Raw genomic sequence first — 17,180 nt, 5'->3', positions numbered from 1 at the left:
GTGTACAGAATACTTGAAAATGTCTCATTTTCCTGGACAGAGTTAATATAAGGGGGTAAAATATAATTAATAATGAAAATAAAAAATAAATTAAAATTTTGAAAGTTTAAATAAATATTTAATTTTATATATTTTAATAATAAAAGATCGAGGAACAGTAACCCTAGACGAAACATAACTTTGTCCCTAACATTTTTTTTTTTGAAAAATGAATATTTTGTATTGATAAGGATACAAGGTATATCACCTATGGACCTCATTAAAAAACCTCCCTAAACTTATTTGGAGAAAAAAGAGTGAACCATGAGATGGAAAGAACAGGAAGCCAGAGGCAAGCTCCTGAGAGAGCAAACACTGCTTGCGATACAAGAACCTACAAAGACACATCTAACCTGTTGTTATTAAAACAACTACAAACAGAGACAAAAACCAACAGAAAAGACCACCTAATGAAGAGCAACAATACAACTTAGCACTTAACCTCCTGCAGAGAGACACCAAAACAGAATTACAACAATAACAATCTAAAAATAGAACGACCTTGAACTTCAAGCTAAAACCCGAAAATCAAGGGAGCTACTCCAATATGCTACTCAGACCACGAATAGATCGACCAAAGCTCCAACATGCTATTCCAACATCTCCAGAACGAACAACAATAGATCCAGACCCCCTAAGCCTATCGAACAAAGACATAAACTAAGATGATCTCTAAGACCGAAAGCAATCACCTAAAATAATACGAATAATACAAAGATTTTAAATTTAAAATTTACTAAAACTATATATAACTCAAGCTATTATTTTAGTTTTATACTATTTTTAAACTTTAAAATATTTTACTTGAATCATCAAATATTAATATTTTTTAACATTACAAAGTGATTATAAAATAATATATATTCAGAATTTTTATTAACTATTAATAACACATACCATACAAACAAAATTATTCAGATTTAAAATTTATTGAAAGAACAACGTTATTTTTAATCATTAAATTAAAATCGTTTAAAGATTCATATATGTTCAATACGTGTTAGTGATCGAATGATGCTAAATCCATGGCAATTAATTCTCCGGCTTCATTACATTTTTGGTGGGACGTCGATACCGTTACGCGTATGCACGTGTTAATTTGGACCACCATGAAGTATAGGGATAGGCCGATAGATGTTAAGTGGGTTTTAAATATATTTTAACTTTTTAATATAAATAAACTAAAAAATTATATTCTTAACATATAATCTTATATTTATCTTTTTTTTCATTATATTTAAGGGTTTTAAATATGTGCTATATATAGGTAGGGCATCCATGGATACAAACATCGTCTTCAAGTTAACACCAAAGAGTTTCTTACTCTTCCATAATTGCATGGAGTAAATGTATTTGTGGGGGCAGCTAGTTTGATGTAAGAGTTTTGGATACACGATTTGTGTTCGTAGATAGTTTTCTCATATCGTTCGATTACGATCTACGATTTATCTGTGGTCTTTCAGTAGTTTAATCTTTTTTTATGATTCATTTGTTGATATAACTAAATATATTTATATTTATCTCTCGTTCGAGTTTTTTTTTGTTAGGTTTTGATATTTTTCTTGTATGACTCTTATGTAATCTTTAGTGACTAGTTTTTGTGTCAACGATTATAGGAAAATATCCTAATTAGATATCAAATTTACGATTATGATTGTAATTTTTCATTATAATTCTAGTTATTTTTTAATAAAACTATTATTTTTTTAATAAAATTAACTAATTTGATATAATTATATATAATTTTAATTTTAATTTATTTGTACACATGATATTTTTTTATGTACGACGGTCATTAACTTTTTCAATTCCTTATCGAAATGTATTTTCATGTTGGGCACCGATATAAAGAAGGGTACGACTTATGCTTTTTAGTCGATGATTGATTAAACAAGTTGGACAAGGATGGCTAAATTGTTTTGGCTGTGTGTGTATATAGGAAAATTTTATGACGTTAGACGAATATCGATAAATACTATTAATTTAATTTATAAAAGTTTAAATTTTAAAGAATTCAACGTATAGTTATAAATTAGAATTTAAAATTTAAAGGTAAATCATTTAAAATAAAAGATAAACTATACCAATGACTACTTAATTATTGTCCCTTTTTATTTTGATAATCATTTTTTAAATTTTGTCAATCAAGTCACTCAACTATTTAAATGCATTTAATCAGATCACTTTTCATTAATATTTAATGGAAAAGCTGATATGGAAGTTAAAATATTTGTTACACATTTGGTTCGTGTTTACTTATATATTCTATCATTTTTTCATAATTTTAATAAAATAAATAAACTTAACCCTCAAATCAAATGGTGTCAAAGTAGTCTTTATTCATCTTATTCTTTAAACTTGTAGGAAAATAAATAAGGAAAATAAACAAGGAAAAAAAGGGAAAAAACTTACAAAAATTTGATTTCATTTTTGAGAAATTAAAAAAATTAAATATCAAAAGCTTTGATTTCAAAAATACATCTATATTAAGTAAAATCAAAATGTAAACTCTTAAAAATTAATCTAAAACAATTAGATTTTACTTATAATGCGACGAATTAAGTAAAAGTAAAGTTATAATGCTTAGATAGTTGAGTAATAAAAAGTAAATATTTTTAAACAAAGGGTCTAAAAGTAATTACAAAATAAAATAAAACATATAATTTAAACTCTTAAAATCATTGAAAAATATATTTTAAACATATGAATTTGTCACACTAATTGTTTTGCGTGTATCAATGTAAAATATAACATTTTAAGCTAAAAATGAAGAACATGGAGAAATGTTGGCACGTTTTATCATAAAATATTGGCATGTTTATTTTATTTTATTATTAGAAATAATAAAAGCCGATAAAGAGAAAAGTAAAATTGTAATGGCTGGCATTAAATTGGATTCCTTTCCAATTAACTACTTTTGCATATTTGAGGGTTAAATTTATTTTAATTTATTAAAATTAGGATCAAATTAATAAAATATATAATTAACAGTGACTAAATGTGTGATTATAACAAATATTTTAATTGTCACGTCATTTTTTCCGTTAAATATTAATAGAAAATGGTTTTATTGAATGCATTTAAATAGTACTTGAGTGACTTGATTGATAAAATTTAAAAAAAAATGATGGTCAAAATAAAAATAGGCAATAATTAGGTGGCCACGGGTACAATTTACCTTTTATTTTAAATAATTTACCTTTAAATTTTCAACTATTTTATAATTATACGTTGAGTCCTTTAAAATTTTAACGTTTTATAAATTAATTTATCGATGTTCATCATTAGTGATGTTCATCGTCGTTGGTCAAGCTGGAAGAATCATCTGTGTATATATATATATATATTACATTGGAGATTGACTAAAGTAATTTTGTAATATTAAAAGAATTATAAATTTACAATATTAAAAAATTACAATATTATGAATTTCTATTATCCATTAATATCAACAATTATTAAATATAATAAAATCTTGAATACCAACTCATCATCAAATTTGCCATTGTGTATACATCATTTCATAACAAATTTGTTACTTCCTTTTTCATAACTAAAATTTCTAGAATCTAAAAGGAAAGGGGTTTGGACTTGGTGTAAAAGCCAGCCGAGTGCGCTTGAAAAGAACAACCCTTTTGTGTGGTGATGAACAATAATTAAGGCAACTAAATGGAATAAAAAAAGCAGGCGACAGCATCTCAAAGAAACACACTAGCTTTGCCTAAATACGATGAGGGCAACGACAAAAGAGAGAGCCGTAATTAATCGATGAAAGAGTAGTACTTACCCATCACCAGTAATGAGTCACATTAATACACAAGGCAGCTGTCGAAGTTTCTTGTTTCACTGCAAATAAATGAGAAAAAGTGAGGTGCAGATTCGTAGCTAATGGGCTCAACGGTATTGATTCAGTGGGCAGGCTGTACTGCCGGCAAGTAGACTGCAGCAAATAGCTGGTGGCTTAGAGCAGCCGAGGGGGGTGCGCTCATATTTTCCAAAAGGTCTCGTTTTTAAGCTACCTGGTCCTGGTTGGTTCATGTGTATATAGTAGCCAGGCTTTACTTTAGTTCCTTTCTGATCATATAGACCGGGCACATGACAGTGCAATTATCATCAAAATGGGATTCCACTACTTGTTAGAGACAACTTAATAAACCCTAGTTTTTAATGGGCTAAACATGTTCATGTTGTTTTTATAATCAACAAGTGAAGGTTAATTAAGAAAACGAAAACCCCCACATCATGGCTGTGAATTGTGGACGAGTTAAGGGGACAAAGAGCCAGCAAAGGTGTTATGGAACAATATGTGTGAGCGTATGGGGAAGAATGTAGGAGGAGGTTGTAGGGTGGGGATACCCTAAAACTGTGGTCCTTACCCTACTTCTCTGTTTATATCCAACCCTATAATATTTACATGCATAAATTGTAATCCAACAGCTTGCAACTCAGTAATATTTTTTTTACCTGCAGATAACAGTAATAAAGAAGTAACGTTTTTGTTAAATAGAAAGAGAGAGAGGTCTGTTTAAGCTTACAAAATGGCGGAGCATGCATGAGGAGCTAGTAAAAAAGAGAGATCTCCAATAGGGTTTCAAAATAGGGTTAAGCTTGAAAAGAGGGTTCCCTCAGTCTTGATGTTAACTTGTGATATTAATCAACACGAAACAACTTATATTTGAGATCATAAAGCTATTTTACTTCATCTGATTCTTTGTTTAATAGCCGATTAGTGGTGTATTACACCTTCCAGAGATATCTATAAATATTAATATTTTTAGAGACAGGGGTAAGATTTCATGTTGGAGACGAATTTTTAAAATTATAAGAGGAGGACAATTTATAAAATTTTAATAGACGAAAACAAACTATTAATTAAAGATACATACAAAATATCTAAAATATATGCAAATTTAATTTTTTGATCAATTCATATTTAAGAGAGGAAAGATAAATTTTGCTCGTAATGAGTATTAAACCTAAACTTAATAGAGACGTCAACTAGTAGCTTTTAACCACATGCTCTCAATATTGTTGATCCTTCCCTGAACGCTTTATTGTTGCAGTTTTTAAATGCGAAAACATTGGAATTTTTTTATAGAAATAAAACGGATAAAATAAAGGTAAGTTGTGTGTTTAATTCCTAAACTATTAGTTTTGGTCTGTTTTAGCAATTAAACTTTTAATTTTCTCAAAATCATACCTAAAGTATAGTTTTTGTTTCATTTTAGTATTCCCGTTCAAAATTTAACGTTAAATTTTGAATTTTTTTGAAAGTTCATGCACTAAATGGTTCAAAACTGATAGTTTAGAGACTAAACGCATTAAGTTTTTAATGGTGGGGTATTAAAATGAAACAAAAACTAAATATTAAATATGATTTAAAAAAATTAAAAGTTTAAGTTCTAAAACAAACTAAAACTGATACTTTATGTACTAAAAACATAATTTACCCTAAAATAAATTGCACAAACTTTTTTCTCGTATTTATAGAATTATTTTACATTAATAAAATTATTTACTTCCAACAAATACTTAAAAATAAAAAGTTATTTTTAATAAATATTAGATAAACTATTTAATTGACCACTGAGGTTAATGTCAATATAACTACTGTATTTTCGGTTTTAACTTAAATTATATATTTTAAATAATAATGAAGTGATTTTTTGAACCTGAGGGAATAGTTGAAAAGACTTAGATCGAACGTTTCATTAAATTCTAAAGGCACGCGGAAAGAATATTTTGTCGTGTACACAGTTTTTTTTATATGAAATACACTACCCACAATTTTTGACATTGACTAAAGAGCCCATTTATTGTATTTAGTTTTTCTTTATTATTATACGAATTATATTATTTAAATAATTAAAAGAATCGTTGTTGTTATTAAAGATTACGAGTTTGATGATCAGCAACTGCAACAGGTGATTGAGTGGTTCTTATCAAATAGTTAAGAGTATTTAAAATATATACTACTTTACAATTATTTTAGTTTACTCAAAAAAAGTTTTTCTTTATCGTAAAAAAATCATTAAACTATATTTTTTTTCTGAATTAAGTATTTAAATTAATTTTATTAAATATTTAAATTATAATATAATCATCTTAGAGTTTAGACTATGATATTCGAACATAAAATCTCTAAAAATAATAAATATTCTTTAAATATTATATTTTTTCTTAAATTATTCTTTTAAACATTAAAATAACTTGATTAGTGCATGCGTTTATTTTTATATTAATTAACCTTTTAGTATTTATATCAACGGTCCATTGTTTTGATGTTGGGGGTATAAACTCACCCTCTCCCCATAATTAATTGAGATCTTAATTACCGTCTTGAACAAAATTTTATATTTTTTAACATGTGTCCATAGGTAAGGTAAGATGAGTTTAGCTTTCTTAAAAAGAATTTACATTAATATTATTCATAAATTTAAAACATCGGTTATATTTTAAGATAAAATACACTTCAAATTATTTAATTATACGTGTTTAGTAACATCACGAACTAAATTACCTCAATGGTTAGCGATTGTAAGACATTTAATCGTTTATTGTTAGATTGTTAAGAGTCTTTAGAATATATATTATCTCTTGTAATATTAATAGATTAATCAAGAGAGATATGTTCAGTAATAAATGAGTTATTTTTTAAAATATTATAATTTAGTCATTCAATTAAAATTTTATTACAAACAAGTTATTTCTTGTTTCTTTAATAGTATGTGATGATTACAAGGTAGTATATGTTTATAATATCTCAGTCATCGATCACAACATACATCCTACAAACAGAGTTATTCGAACCGGAGACCTATAAGGAGAATAATACTCACAGGGACGAAACTACATATAGTTCCATAGGAGGACAATATGTACAGATAAATACTCATTTAAACCATCAAGTTTTGATTTATTTTGATTTTGTCCTTCATGTTTACCTTGTCCCTCTCGAACTAAAATCCTGACTCCCTCCCTGAATACTCACTTTAACCAACTTCTCAAAATTTACACATTATATTAATTTGGTCATACTTCAAAACTATTCATTAAATTTAACCCTACATATTTAAAAATTCTATCAATTTAGTATTTGTTCTTTTTTTAAATATTACATTATTTTTCTGTTACTTCTTGGTTTAATATCAGTTTAACGATAATTTATATTATTTTACGATAGAATATAATTATTTAATTATTATTTTGATCCGATAGAACTACTGCACTAACTGGGGAGGTTGGCTTGATAATAGAGGAATCTCCAATTTTCTTATCTTTGATAATGTCCACCAGCTTTTATCCTCCTTTTGCAGGACCAGCAGCAGCAGCACACAATCAATGGCGTCCAAAGTCAAAAATCAGGACCTAACTATAACATGCGTAGAACTCATAACATGCTTAGAACTCACCCTCCTTTTTTCTTTCTTCCTCGACTAGCTCGATCGGCATGAAAGTAAAAATCCTATGGTGAGCAAGCATCAGCAGTAAATTAGTTTGTGGGCAAAATATGGACTAGTTAAAGACCAACTGGGCGTTTGGGGTCTCAACGGAGATGATTATGGTTAGAGATAAACCATGAAAACGACAAGCTCACATGAGTCGAACCAGATCATTCATGGGTCCCCTACGTTGGAGCATTAACCTTATCGCTCTCTCTTCCTTAAGGAACCTAAAAAGCAAAGAATTATAGGCTGTTCAACTGGCACTTAGAGAACCTTAGAGGGAGGCAACTTCTCTCTTCTTCTTCTTCTTGTTTATTTCTTGCTTTGTAAGCCAAAATGATAGGTCAAAGAAATCCAGAAACAACTTTCCCTGTTGATTCCTCCATGGCCTTCATTTATCTTGTTTAGGGTTTCCGCTTTCCAGTTTTTTTTTTCTCTTTTGGGGTCAAAGAAGAAGGCACCGACCCTCAAAGACCAAGAAAACCTCTAAGAAACCAGTATTTGCAGGTCAGTTTCTTGTTTTAGCTTAAAATTGTAGCAGCAAGCTACACCCACCCTTTAATTCCCCCCCCCCCCACCCACACACAGCTAGCCAGCAATTTTATGATTAGATTTTCCATGTGATAAATAAGGAAATCATAATGATCTTTGGGCAAAAGGAGAAAGGGTTTCGTAATAATGCAGATCAAGAGGATGATGATGGGGAGGAAGTACCGGTGAGAGAAATTTCAAGCAACTTCCCGTTTTCCCCTTCTTCTTCTTCTTCAGTTTCTTCCAAGTACAAGGAGTCTGTTCACTTGTCGCTTGGAACCTTGGGTTCTCGAGAAGATTACAAAGCCCAAGAGTTTAGTTTCAATTTCGACAGGAAACAAGAGCTGATGGATTTGTCACTCGGAAACAACAACAACGACGACGAAGAATCAAACATCATCGGAAGCTGTAGAGGTTGTGATGGTGATGATGGCAGTAGGTTTATTGAGAAAGAACACATGTTTGTTAAAGTTGTCACACCGAGTGATGTAGGCAAGCTCAATCGCCTCGTTATACCGAAGCAACATGCCGAGAAGTACTTCCCTCTCGACTCTTCCTCGATCGAGAAAGGGCTGTTATTGAATTTCAAAGATCGGAACGGCAAGTTGTGGCGGTTCCGATACTCTTATTGGAATAGTAGCCAGAGTTATGTGATGACCAAAGGTTGGAGCCGTTTTGTAAAGGAGAAAAAGCTTGTAGCGGGTGATACAGTGTCGTTTCAACGAGGTGCCGGGGAGTCGGTGAAAGACCGGTTATATATCGATTGGAGGTCCCGGCCTAATGTGCTCGGTCCGGCACAGTTTGCACATGTTCAGCTCCAAAATCAGTTCAACTTTCCTCAGCCGGTCCAGTGGGGTGGACTCTACTCGCTGCCTCGACCGATTTGCATGCCACGGAACTACGAACCTTTACATCGGTTGAATTACAGCATTTATCCTTTCAATCGTCACCACCAGCAGCAGATTACTTACGGCAATGTGTCGGATTATTATATGACGTCATCATCATCACATCAAATTGGGGCATTGCAAGGGGGTGGAAGAGGGGAGCCAATGCCAATGGTGATTGATTCAGTTCCAGTAGTTCAGGGAAACAAAACAGCGGCTAAAAGGCTAAGGTTGTTTGGTGTGAACATGGACTGTCCTAATCCGACACAAGACGAATCTTCATCTTCTTCTCTCCAACCAAGACTGTCCAATAACAATGTCTCACTGTCCGCTACGCAAGCTGAATATTCAAGGAAAGGGAAATCTTCCTTGTCCATTGATTTGGAGCTCTGATCAATGAAGCGAAAATTCTCAGCTGTCGTCAAAATCGTGACAGGCACCGGATTTAGGGAAGCGGGTCGAAAGACAAGACTTTTATCAATCTGAGCTTTCTGTTACTTTTGATTTATTTATTGTTTCAGCACAATAGTTAGTTAAGGTTTGGGATCTGTGTAAAAGCTAAAGATCAAAGAAGCTGCAACATATGAACTTGAAAATTGTGTATATTATTTATATATACAGAAAATTGCAACCAGCCAAAATGGCTTCTCCCCTGTCTGTTTATATATACATATACTTACATGCATACATATATATATATATATGCCATCTCTCATTCTCCTTCCCATGCTCTTTCCTGACTGACAGCATTTACTTGTGCTGTTATGCATGGGTAGCTGATGAATCTATAGTCTAAAAAAGGTCATTTCTTTGCTTCTTTTCTCTCTCTTTTTCTTACGTTTTTCCATGTTAGGTTTATATATATATATACATAGTTTCTTGGCTTTGTTTGCTGTTGAACAACTAAGCTGCAGGCTTGCAGGGAAATTTGCAGCACTGTAAAAGCTATTCTCTGTATTCTTAAATTTGTGTAAATTTTTCATACATATAACATATGATCACTTCAATTTCTTGGAAATTCGTGCCTTCTATTTACAGTCGTGATTCTGGACTGCTACGCACGAAAGTCTCTTGTGCTAAAGAGGGTTCAGATTCCTCCAATCGACAGGTCTGTTGGTAAGAATTCACCTTGCTTTGTCTAAATAGTTTTAAACTTACATACGTGCATGAAATATCACATTAATGTCTCTTAAAAGTATCGTTTAAGTCACATTTAGTTCATTGATCAGGCATAAAATTATACGAATATATGGCTCTATAATTGTATGAAATGGCAGGTAGCTCAAATTACTGGAGGAATCAATTAAGAAAGTACTTCGAACATCAAAATTAGCTTATCAGAAGACATGAAATAGGTTGGAAATGATAATTTTTTCCCCATCCAACTAATAATTAATACATCAGTATGGTCATATCAACTATTTATAAGCATTCAAATCAAATGCACTAGATATCTGGTGTTGTTGGTATCCATACTGAATTAGTAATTGCTAAGTCGGTGAAAAATATTTATTTTACTCGATCAATGCTTTTTTGTTTCTAGCTACCACTGATGAAGCTTTTAAATTGACTAAACATAGTGGTATTACATCATACATACACATATATGAAAGATGCATTGACTTCATTTCATGCTTGGAGATGGCTGCCCATGATTCTACATGTGATAGATGTCTGTTTAGAAAAAGATCAATGACCAATGATAGCAAACAAATGTCTAATAAATATTAATTACTTGAGGATTTGTTTGTTGTGCAAGAAAACAACTTCCATTTTCAACTTCTTTTTCTTAGTGGATGAATTCATACGTAGATACATAAATATCTATGTATGTATACATGCATGCATATTTGCTACTTCCCTAACATTGCATCAGTCTCAGACGATTATACAATATACATATATGCATGTGATGAGACATAGTATATCACCACATAGTGTATATATGGGGTAGGATTCACCTACACAATTAATGTAAAACTCTTTAGTTTTATACAGATTTATGATCGGAGGATAAGTGAATGGTTGAGATTGATTCCTTTTCTTTCTAGCGAATATCTTCTCATTTTCTAATGTTAATCTCAATCAATTATTTTCACTCATCCAACGATCCTAAATTTATATTAAATTAAAAGAATTTTACAATGCGTAATAGGGTCCTATACATATATGGGGCAAGATCATTGGCGGAAGGCAAGAAGGGCTAGTGAGGGGCCATGGCCCCCAAAATTTTAAAAATTATAATATGGACCTTTAAAATTTTCAAAAAAATTAATTTAGTCCCCTCAAAATTTTTAAAAATTTAGATTAAACTTTAAATGTTTTTAATGTTTTTGATTAAACCCCTTCCCATAATTTTTAAAAATTCTTATTAAGCCTCTCAAATTTTCAAAAAATTTAGTTAGACTCTATTTTTTTGAGAAAAAATGTAAACTAAACTCTTCTAAAAAATTTAAAAATAATTTAAACCTTTGAATTCTTTAAAGTTTTAAATTGGTCCTCCCAAACTCTATCACCAAGTTCTACTATTGGGCAGGATCTAATTATACTATGTAAAACTCTTTTAGTTTTACACATTTTTAGGACCATTGGATGAGAGAAATTAAAGTATGAGATTAACAGTAGAAAATGAGAAGATAATCACCAAGAATTTTTTTTTCCAATCTAATAGTCCTAAAAAGATGTAAAACTAAAAAAAAAATCACGATATAAATGGATATTAACCCTTTCTATGATGTAAGTGGAGAGAAATTGATGTTTTTATTGATGCTTTAGTAACATGGGAAAAGCTAGGGTCTAGTGCATATAGTGTATAGCTAGGTCTGTATATAAAAAATGAAGATTAAAGCCATAGATGTTGGAATGGTTTAGTTAATTATACATAAAAGGATTAAAGGTGTAATTATTGTTAAAAAAGATTCAATGACAAGATTCCTAACTACACATTAAAAGAGAGAGAGATAGAAAAAGCATTGAAGATTGAGATCCTCCACACCTTATAAACATAGGTGAGGATTAATAGGCAATTAGGCTTAATCGATGGTGATAAAGCAACCACATGTGCAAGCTACAAAGTTCATGAAATTAAAAACAAAAACAAAACAACACAAAAGTGTGTTAATTCGAGGGTGTTGCAGAGAGAGCTGCTAGCGGTGTGTAGTGACCAAGCTGTCTCTTAGGTGATGGCCGGTAGGCTTTTGAATTTTGCAGGGACCATGTTGTTGTCTGTAATGAATGGTCACAAACGTTTGAATAATTTTTTGTTTTTTTTCCACATTAAAGTTTTAAAACTAACAAATCGATCCTTAACGGCATTGATTTTTAACAAAATAATCATTTATCGATTTGTAATAAAATGATCACTCCAGCATCATCTCCGATAAAATGATGGTATGACAACGTTAAAAAAAGGTTAATGTTTCATTTTATTCCTAAAATACTACTAAATTATCAAATAGGTCATCAAACAATGATTTTATACGCAATTTATCCCAAAAAGTATTTTAATTTCCATTTTTTTTCCAAACACCCTATTACCTTCACTATATTCGAACCACATTCCTTAAAAAACAAAAACCACATTTAAACAATTGGGAGCACTTCCTTAGTATTTGTTTCAACCACACTTAAACAAAACCTAAAAGTCTAAAAATATCTTCAGTTGCAATACCAATCTTCGAAATTCGGTGTTTTTATTTCTATCTTACAGCGTTGCGTTGGAGTAAAGTACTTATTAGTGTGCTATATTTTCTCTTTAGCATTTGATTTTTGATTCGTGGGTTATTAATTGTCTAAAATATATAATGACATGGAAAAAAACAACATAATGATTCACTCTCTGTTTTTTGGGCAACAAAGGATAAGGAAACTTATTGTCAACCGGAGGCAATTAACAACCCATAATGAGAAACGAGTAATATATCTGAAGCACCAACTTGTGATTAATATATCTGAAACGAGATCATGCTGTAGAATCGAATTAAATTCATCCACTTCACAGCTGGTATATATATATATATATATATATATATTTAATGTCAAATTTCATTCTTTTATTTTTTTAGTTGTGTTATAATTCATGGGATAAACTACATCAGATGACACTGGAAACCCTAGCTTGTTGAACAAGGAACGTGGATATTGGCTAAACTTGTGCTCCTGCGTTACTGTCTTCTTCTATTTGAGTCTGTTTCAGCTGTTGGGTTTGTTCGGCCTCGCGGTTTCTGCCCCACAGTAGGATATATAATCCGATTACAACTAAAATAGATCCGATAATGCTGTTCATAGCCGATAAACGGACGTTAGAAGCCATATCCATATAAAACCTTTGATGAACAACGATGAATATTAGGAAAGCGGGATTGAAGTAAGAAGCAAACCTTCCAAAGTAGATTTGCCCATGTAGAATGGAGAAATCAAATATGGCTACAAATATTTGCACCAGTGGCGTGAAGGGTGATGTGAAGACTGGACCTTTTTGTTTCACACACCAGGACAATCCCGCATAGCACAACCCTGATCCCACCATTCCCTTCGTTTTCGGATCAAGAAATTGGAATGTGATTATGAGTTTGATTCTGCAGTAAAGATCAAAATTTTGAAAATACGGTACGGTGTAAGCCACTGTTACGAGTTCGAGTCTTCCGTTCAAGATCCATCTGGTGAAGTCCCTCTCTGTTATCAAACTTTGGATGGCTGATTGAATTGCACTGAAGAATGACAAAATTGCAGTGCTGGAATACTGGCATGGATATGTCCTTCCAATTCTGGCTTCAGAAGGAACCATGATGACAAAAAGACGGTACCGGCAGCCAGAAATACGGAACCGATCGCCCATCTCTCTGTCGTATTCTTACTTGAAACCATCATATCAGCATAGTTTTCGGCATGAAACGCGGCCCCCGAATCCGATCCCACCAATGTTTTCCCTTTGTAAAGTGTCAGCACCATAGCTCCACCGATGCAAACCAATGTACCGATAACCTTCGTAGCCCCCGCCTTGTTTCTGAGATTCACTTTCTATAGACTGCAAAATGAACGATATAATCGAAGAGATAAGACCAACCAGACCAGACCGAGTTTAAAAGCGACCGAAACGCACTCGGTGTTCAAGAAATTACCCAAACGGTAGCGCCAACATAAAGGTAATTGCAGGAACCATATTGACGAATGCACATGTGAAAGTTGAAGAAGTATATTGAAGTCCAAGAAGGAAAGAGTACAAACAGAGTGTTGCCCTGGATTACATTTGTTGAAGTTTCTTAGTATAATTTATAAAGTTGAGAATCATAACCGAACTGGAGATAGTTGTTCGATATCTTTAGAACTAACCCTATAAGAGCACTGAGGAAAAGCTGGCACAAAACACCAGCTGTGAGCTTGGGTCTAGTTTTTGTGCAGGGAAGCCAATAAACCAGCTGACATAGTTGAGTAAAACACCAAGACCAAAACACAAGCACGTTTACCTCTCCCAAAAGTAGGCGATCGGAGCCAAGGAAACGGCGGAAATAGCCTGACGGTACATCAAGATGATTAGACGGCTCACGCCATCATCTAGAATCTTTTCGTAAGCACATTCGTTATAGCCAGAGCGAAGTTGATAGCTACCATTGCAGTAACAGTCTTCCATTGTTGACAGCAGCTCATCATCTCCAGCAAATAAAGCAATTAGAGAAGAAATCACAAGCTTCGAAGCACAATTCAATATCTTTTCCGGTTTACCTATAAATAGGAGTTCTCCCCTCCAAATTTGAATTATGAATTGTCCTCATATTTCAATCAATACCATGCTTTTAACCGATTAACTTTGCTACTATCATCGTCTTTTCGAACAGTAAGAGATCTACAGAACCAGTGGGGAAAAAGTTCATGCATTTCAGAGAGAGCTTGTGTTAATCTTGTATACTGTTCGAGTAAACGATTACTCTTAGGGCATCCATGAAAATGGTAACAGACAAGACCTGGCATCAAGTTTCTGTGTGGTAAATTTCAAAACTTTACAACCCATGTTGATGTTCCCATCCATTTGCCAAAATACATTTTCTGGGAATAAAAGAAAATGGTAAATTCCCATCCATTTACTCATAGGGCAGCCATGAAAGTGGTAACAGACAAGACCTGGCATCAAGTTTCTGCGTGGTAAATTCCAAAACTTTACAACCCATTTTGACGTTCCCATCCATTTGCCAAAATACATTTTCTGGGAATAACCCTCTTTATGCCTTTCTCTATTTTGTATATTTGAGGCAATTCTGGACAACCGTGTAAGTCGCCTCAGTCGTTAAAGGATTATTCTTTTTGTTCTTCAATTAATAAGTGGTCATTCAAGGATTATTCTTTTTGTTCTTCAATTATTAAGTGGTAATTCAAGGATTATTCTTTTTGTTCTTCAATTAAAAAGTGATGAAATTGTGCAGAATTCCGTGTCCATTGCTTTATTTTTTGGCGTAAAAGTCTAGAATTCAATCCATAAGGTGAAGATTAACGAAGCAATTAGCACAAAAATGAATCAAGTTGGTATATAATCCAAAGAATTTGATTTACAAATAGTAGACAAAAGAAATTACCGGGCAGGACGCCGGCTTAGTGAATCGTGTGCAGATGCCTTCGTTATCGCCGGTGAGGGTGAATCAATCGGAAGTTAAGAGGATAGATCCTGAATTATCTGGCGAAGATTGCACGATCGTGAAACCGTCACATAAGTTAATTTTACCGGCATCCATGCCAAGGTCTTTTCTTCCGTAAGCACATTTCGAAGCGGACAGATTGTACATACTGCAAATATATGTGAAAATCAAGAGAATGGAAAAGATTCTATTGCAAATAAACAAAGAATTTACATTTCAGAGAGTGATCTCTTCGACTACCAAAGCCAACAACCATTTTTTCTCTCAAATAGGCAGCAGAATACATCACAAGCGTTGACAACAGCAAGACAGGACATGAAGTATAAACATATAAAAAACACTTAGAAGCTCGCAGCGAAACAAAGAACCAGATCAAGTATGCTTATCTTTCACTGCTACAATAGAAGATTTGAACCAAGGCACGCATGCTGAGGTTGTCTTCTGATACAAGCTGTACGCTTCAGCTCTGTACTCTTGCCTCAACATCCGCTGCTCGACGAGCACCGTGACATAAGCTAAGCACATACTGTTGATCAAAGCTCCGACAAAAGTCCACCCGTGTCCGAGGCTCCAAGCAAACACGACCAGCCCCCACCACCACAATTGCTCGCCGAAATAGTTCGGATGGCGCGAGTACCGCCACAAGCGCCGGTCGAGGTTAGGGACCATAGGCTTTCCGAGCTCTTTTAGCTTGCGGTTTCTAGTCACGAAATCATGCAATTGTGTATCTGCAAAGTATGCTATGACAATGCCACACAAACAAACTAAAGCAGCAACAAAATCCCATATGTTCAAAGGCTTATCCACCGAGTGCACCGCATACAGTGGAAGACATATCCCAATCAAAAATATCTGCATAGTAAAATAACCATTTCATGGTAGGATAAGTATGAAATATACTTCTTGCAAAATGCATCAAACACAACAAATCAAAGCTTTAAGCACTTTATTGAATATATTTTCCAATTGATAAAGCAAAGATCTTTAAAGCATTCACCTGTTGGGAAAAGTAAACAACAAAAAATGACATCCACCACCAATGTTTACCATACTGTCGGCGCATATCGGTGAACCTCCAGTCTTCTCTTGCGCCCCATTGCCAATTTTCTCGCCTAAAATAGTTATGGGTCAGCCTAATACTCCAAACCCATGTCAACACTATCACAAGCTTGGATCTCAACCGATCAAATTGAGCCGAAGGGTGTGTTGCGTAGTAATAAACTAGCAACACGGGTATGACCGTCCAGTACAAATCAATCATCTGAAAAAACCCCATCATAAAAATGGAAGCTTTAAAAAAAAACTTTGAAGGAAAAAAAAGTAAAGTAGTAATTAAAACCCACTAACCCAATTACTGCATTGGATATGACCGATAACCCAGAAAAGAACATTGACATTGAAGAAAAACAACGCATTGGCTAACAGCAGAGGGTGGTGAAAGCACCATGACCAAAGATGAGAAAGGGAAGCACCATTGTTGCTCTGCAAATGGTTGAGGAAATAAAGATAGAAGAGAATTGAAGGGAGAGGAACAAGAAATGCTACGACAGCATTCTTCAAGTTGCTTCTAGACATGTTTTAATATCGGGTTTCTAAGACCTTGGGGGTTGTTGGTCAGAGTGGAGCAAACGAGGTAGAGATTTATAGCAGAA

The 17,180-nt window shown here is 33.1% G+C and overlaps 2 protein-coding genes and 1 pseudogene across 2 annotated transcripts; 1 reads left to right on the top strand and 2 right to left on the bottom strand.

The window, feature by feature from the left end:
• The first annotated feature begins 7,723 nt into the window (after positions 1-7,723).
• Positions 7,724-9,555, top strand: LOC120207171 (B3 domain-containing transcription factor NGA1-like). The gene has a single exon (XM_039206683.1). The coding sequence runs from the start codon at positions 8,126-8,128 to the stop codon at positions 9,293-9,295; it is 1,170 nt and encodes a 389-aa protein (XP_039062614.1). The 5' UTR covers positions 7,724-8,125; the 3' UTR covers positions 9,296-9,555.
• A 3,491-nt stretch (positions 9,556-13,046) lies between these two features.
• Positions 13,047-14,826, bottom strand: LOC120207162 (annotated as a pseudogene).
• A 638-nt stretch (positions 14,827-15,464) lies between these two features.
• On the bottom strand, positions 15,465-17,180 carry LOC120207168 (uncharacterized protein C594.04c-like). Its single transcript, XM_039206675.1, has 3 exons — positions 16,876-17,180; positions 16,526-16,789; positions 15,465-16,380 (listed from the first exon to the last, which is right to left on the bottom strand). The coding sequence occupies exons 1-3, from the start codon at positions 17,101-17,103 to the stop codon at positions 15,901-15,903; spliced, it is 972 nt and encodes a 323-aa protein (XP_039062606.1). The 5' UTR covers positions 17,104-17,180; the 3' UTR covers positions 15,465-15,900.

This window comes from Hibiscus syriacus, unplaced genomic scaffold (assembly GCF_006381635.1).
Source record: "Hibiscus syriacus cultivar Baekdansim isolate YM2019G1 unplaced genomic scaffold, ASM638163v2 tig00014370_pilon, whole genome shotgun sequence".
In the NCBI taxonomy this organism is placed as follows: Eukaryota; Viridiplantae; Streptophyta; class Magnoliopsida; order Malvales; family Malvaceae; genus Hibiscus; species Hibiscus syriacus.
This window is presented reverse-complemented; position numbering and strand designations above follow the sequence as displayed.

Coding starts and splice junctions, on each gene's coding strand:
- LOC120207171 (XM_039206683.1), top strand. CDS start 8,126: ATGATCTTTGGGCAAAAGGAGAAAGGGTTTCGTAATAATGCAGATCAA.
- LOC120207168 (XM_039206675.1), bottom strand. CDS start 17,103: ATGTCTAGAAGCAACTTGAAGAATGCTGTCGTAGCATTTCTTGTTCCT. Junction 16,790..16,875: donor ATATCCAATGCAGTAATTGG/GTTAGTGGGTTT, acceptor GGGTTTTTTCAG/ATGATTGATTTGTACTGGAC. Junction 16,381..16,525: donor TTGTTTACTTTTCCCAACAG/GTGAATGCTTTA, acceptor TTTACTATGCAG/ATATTTTTGATTGGGATATG.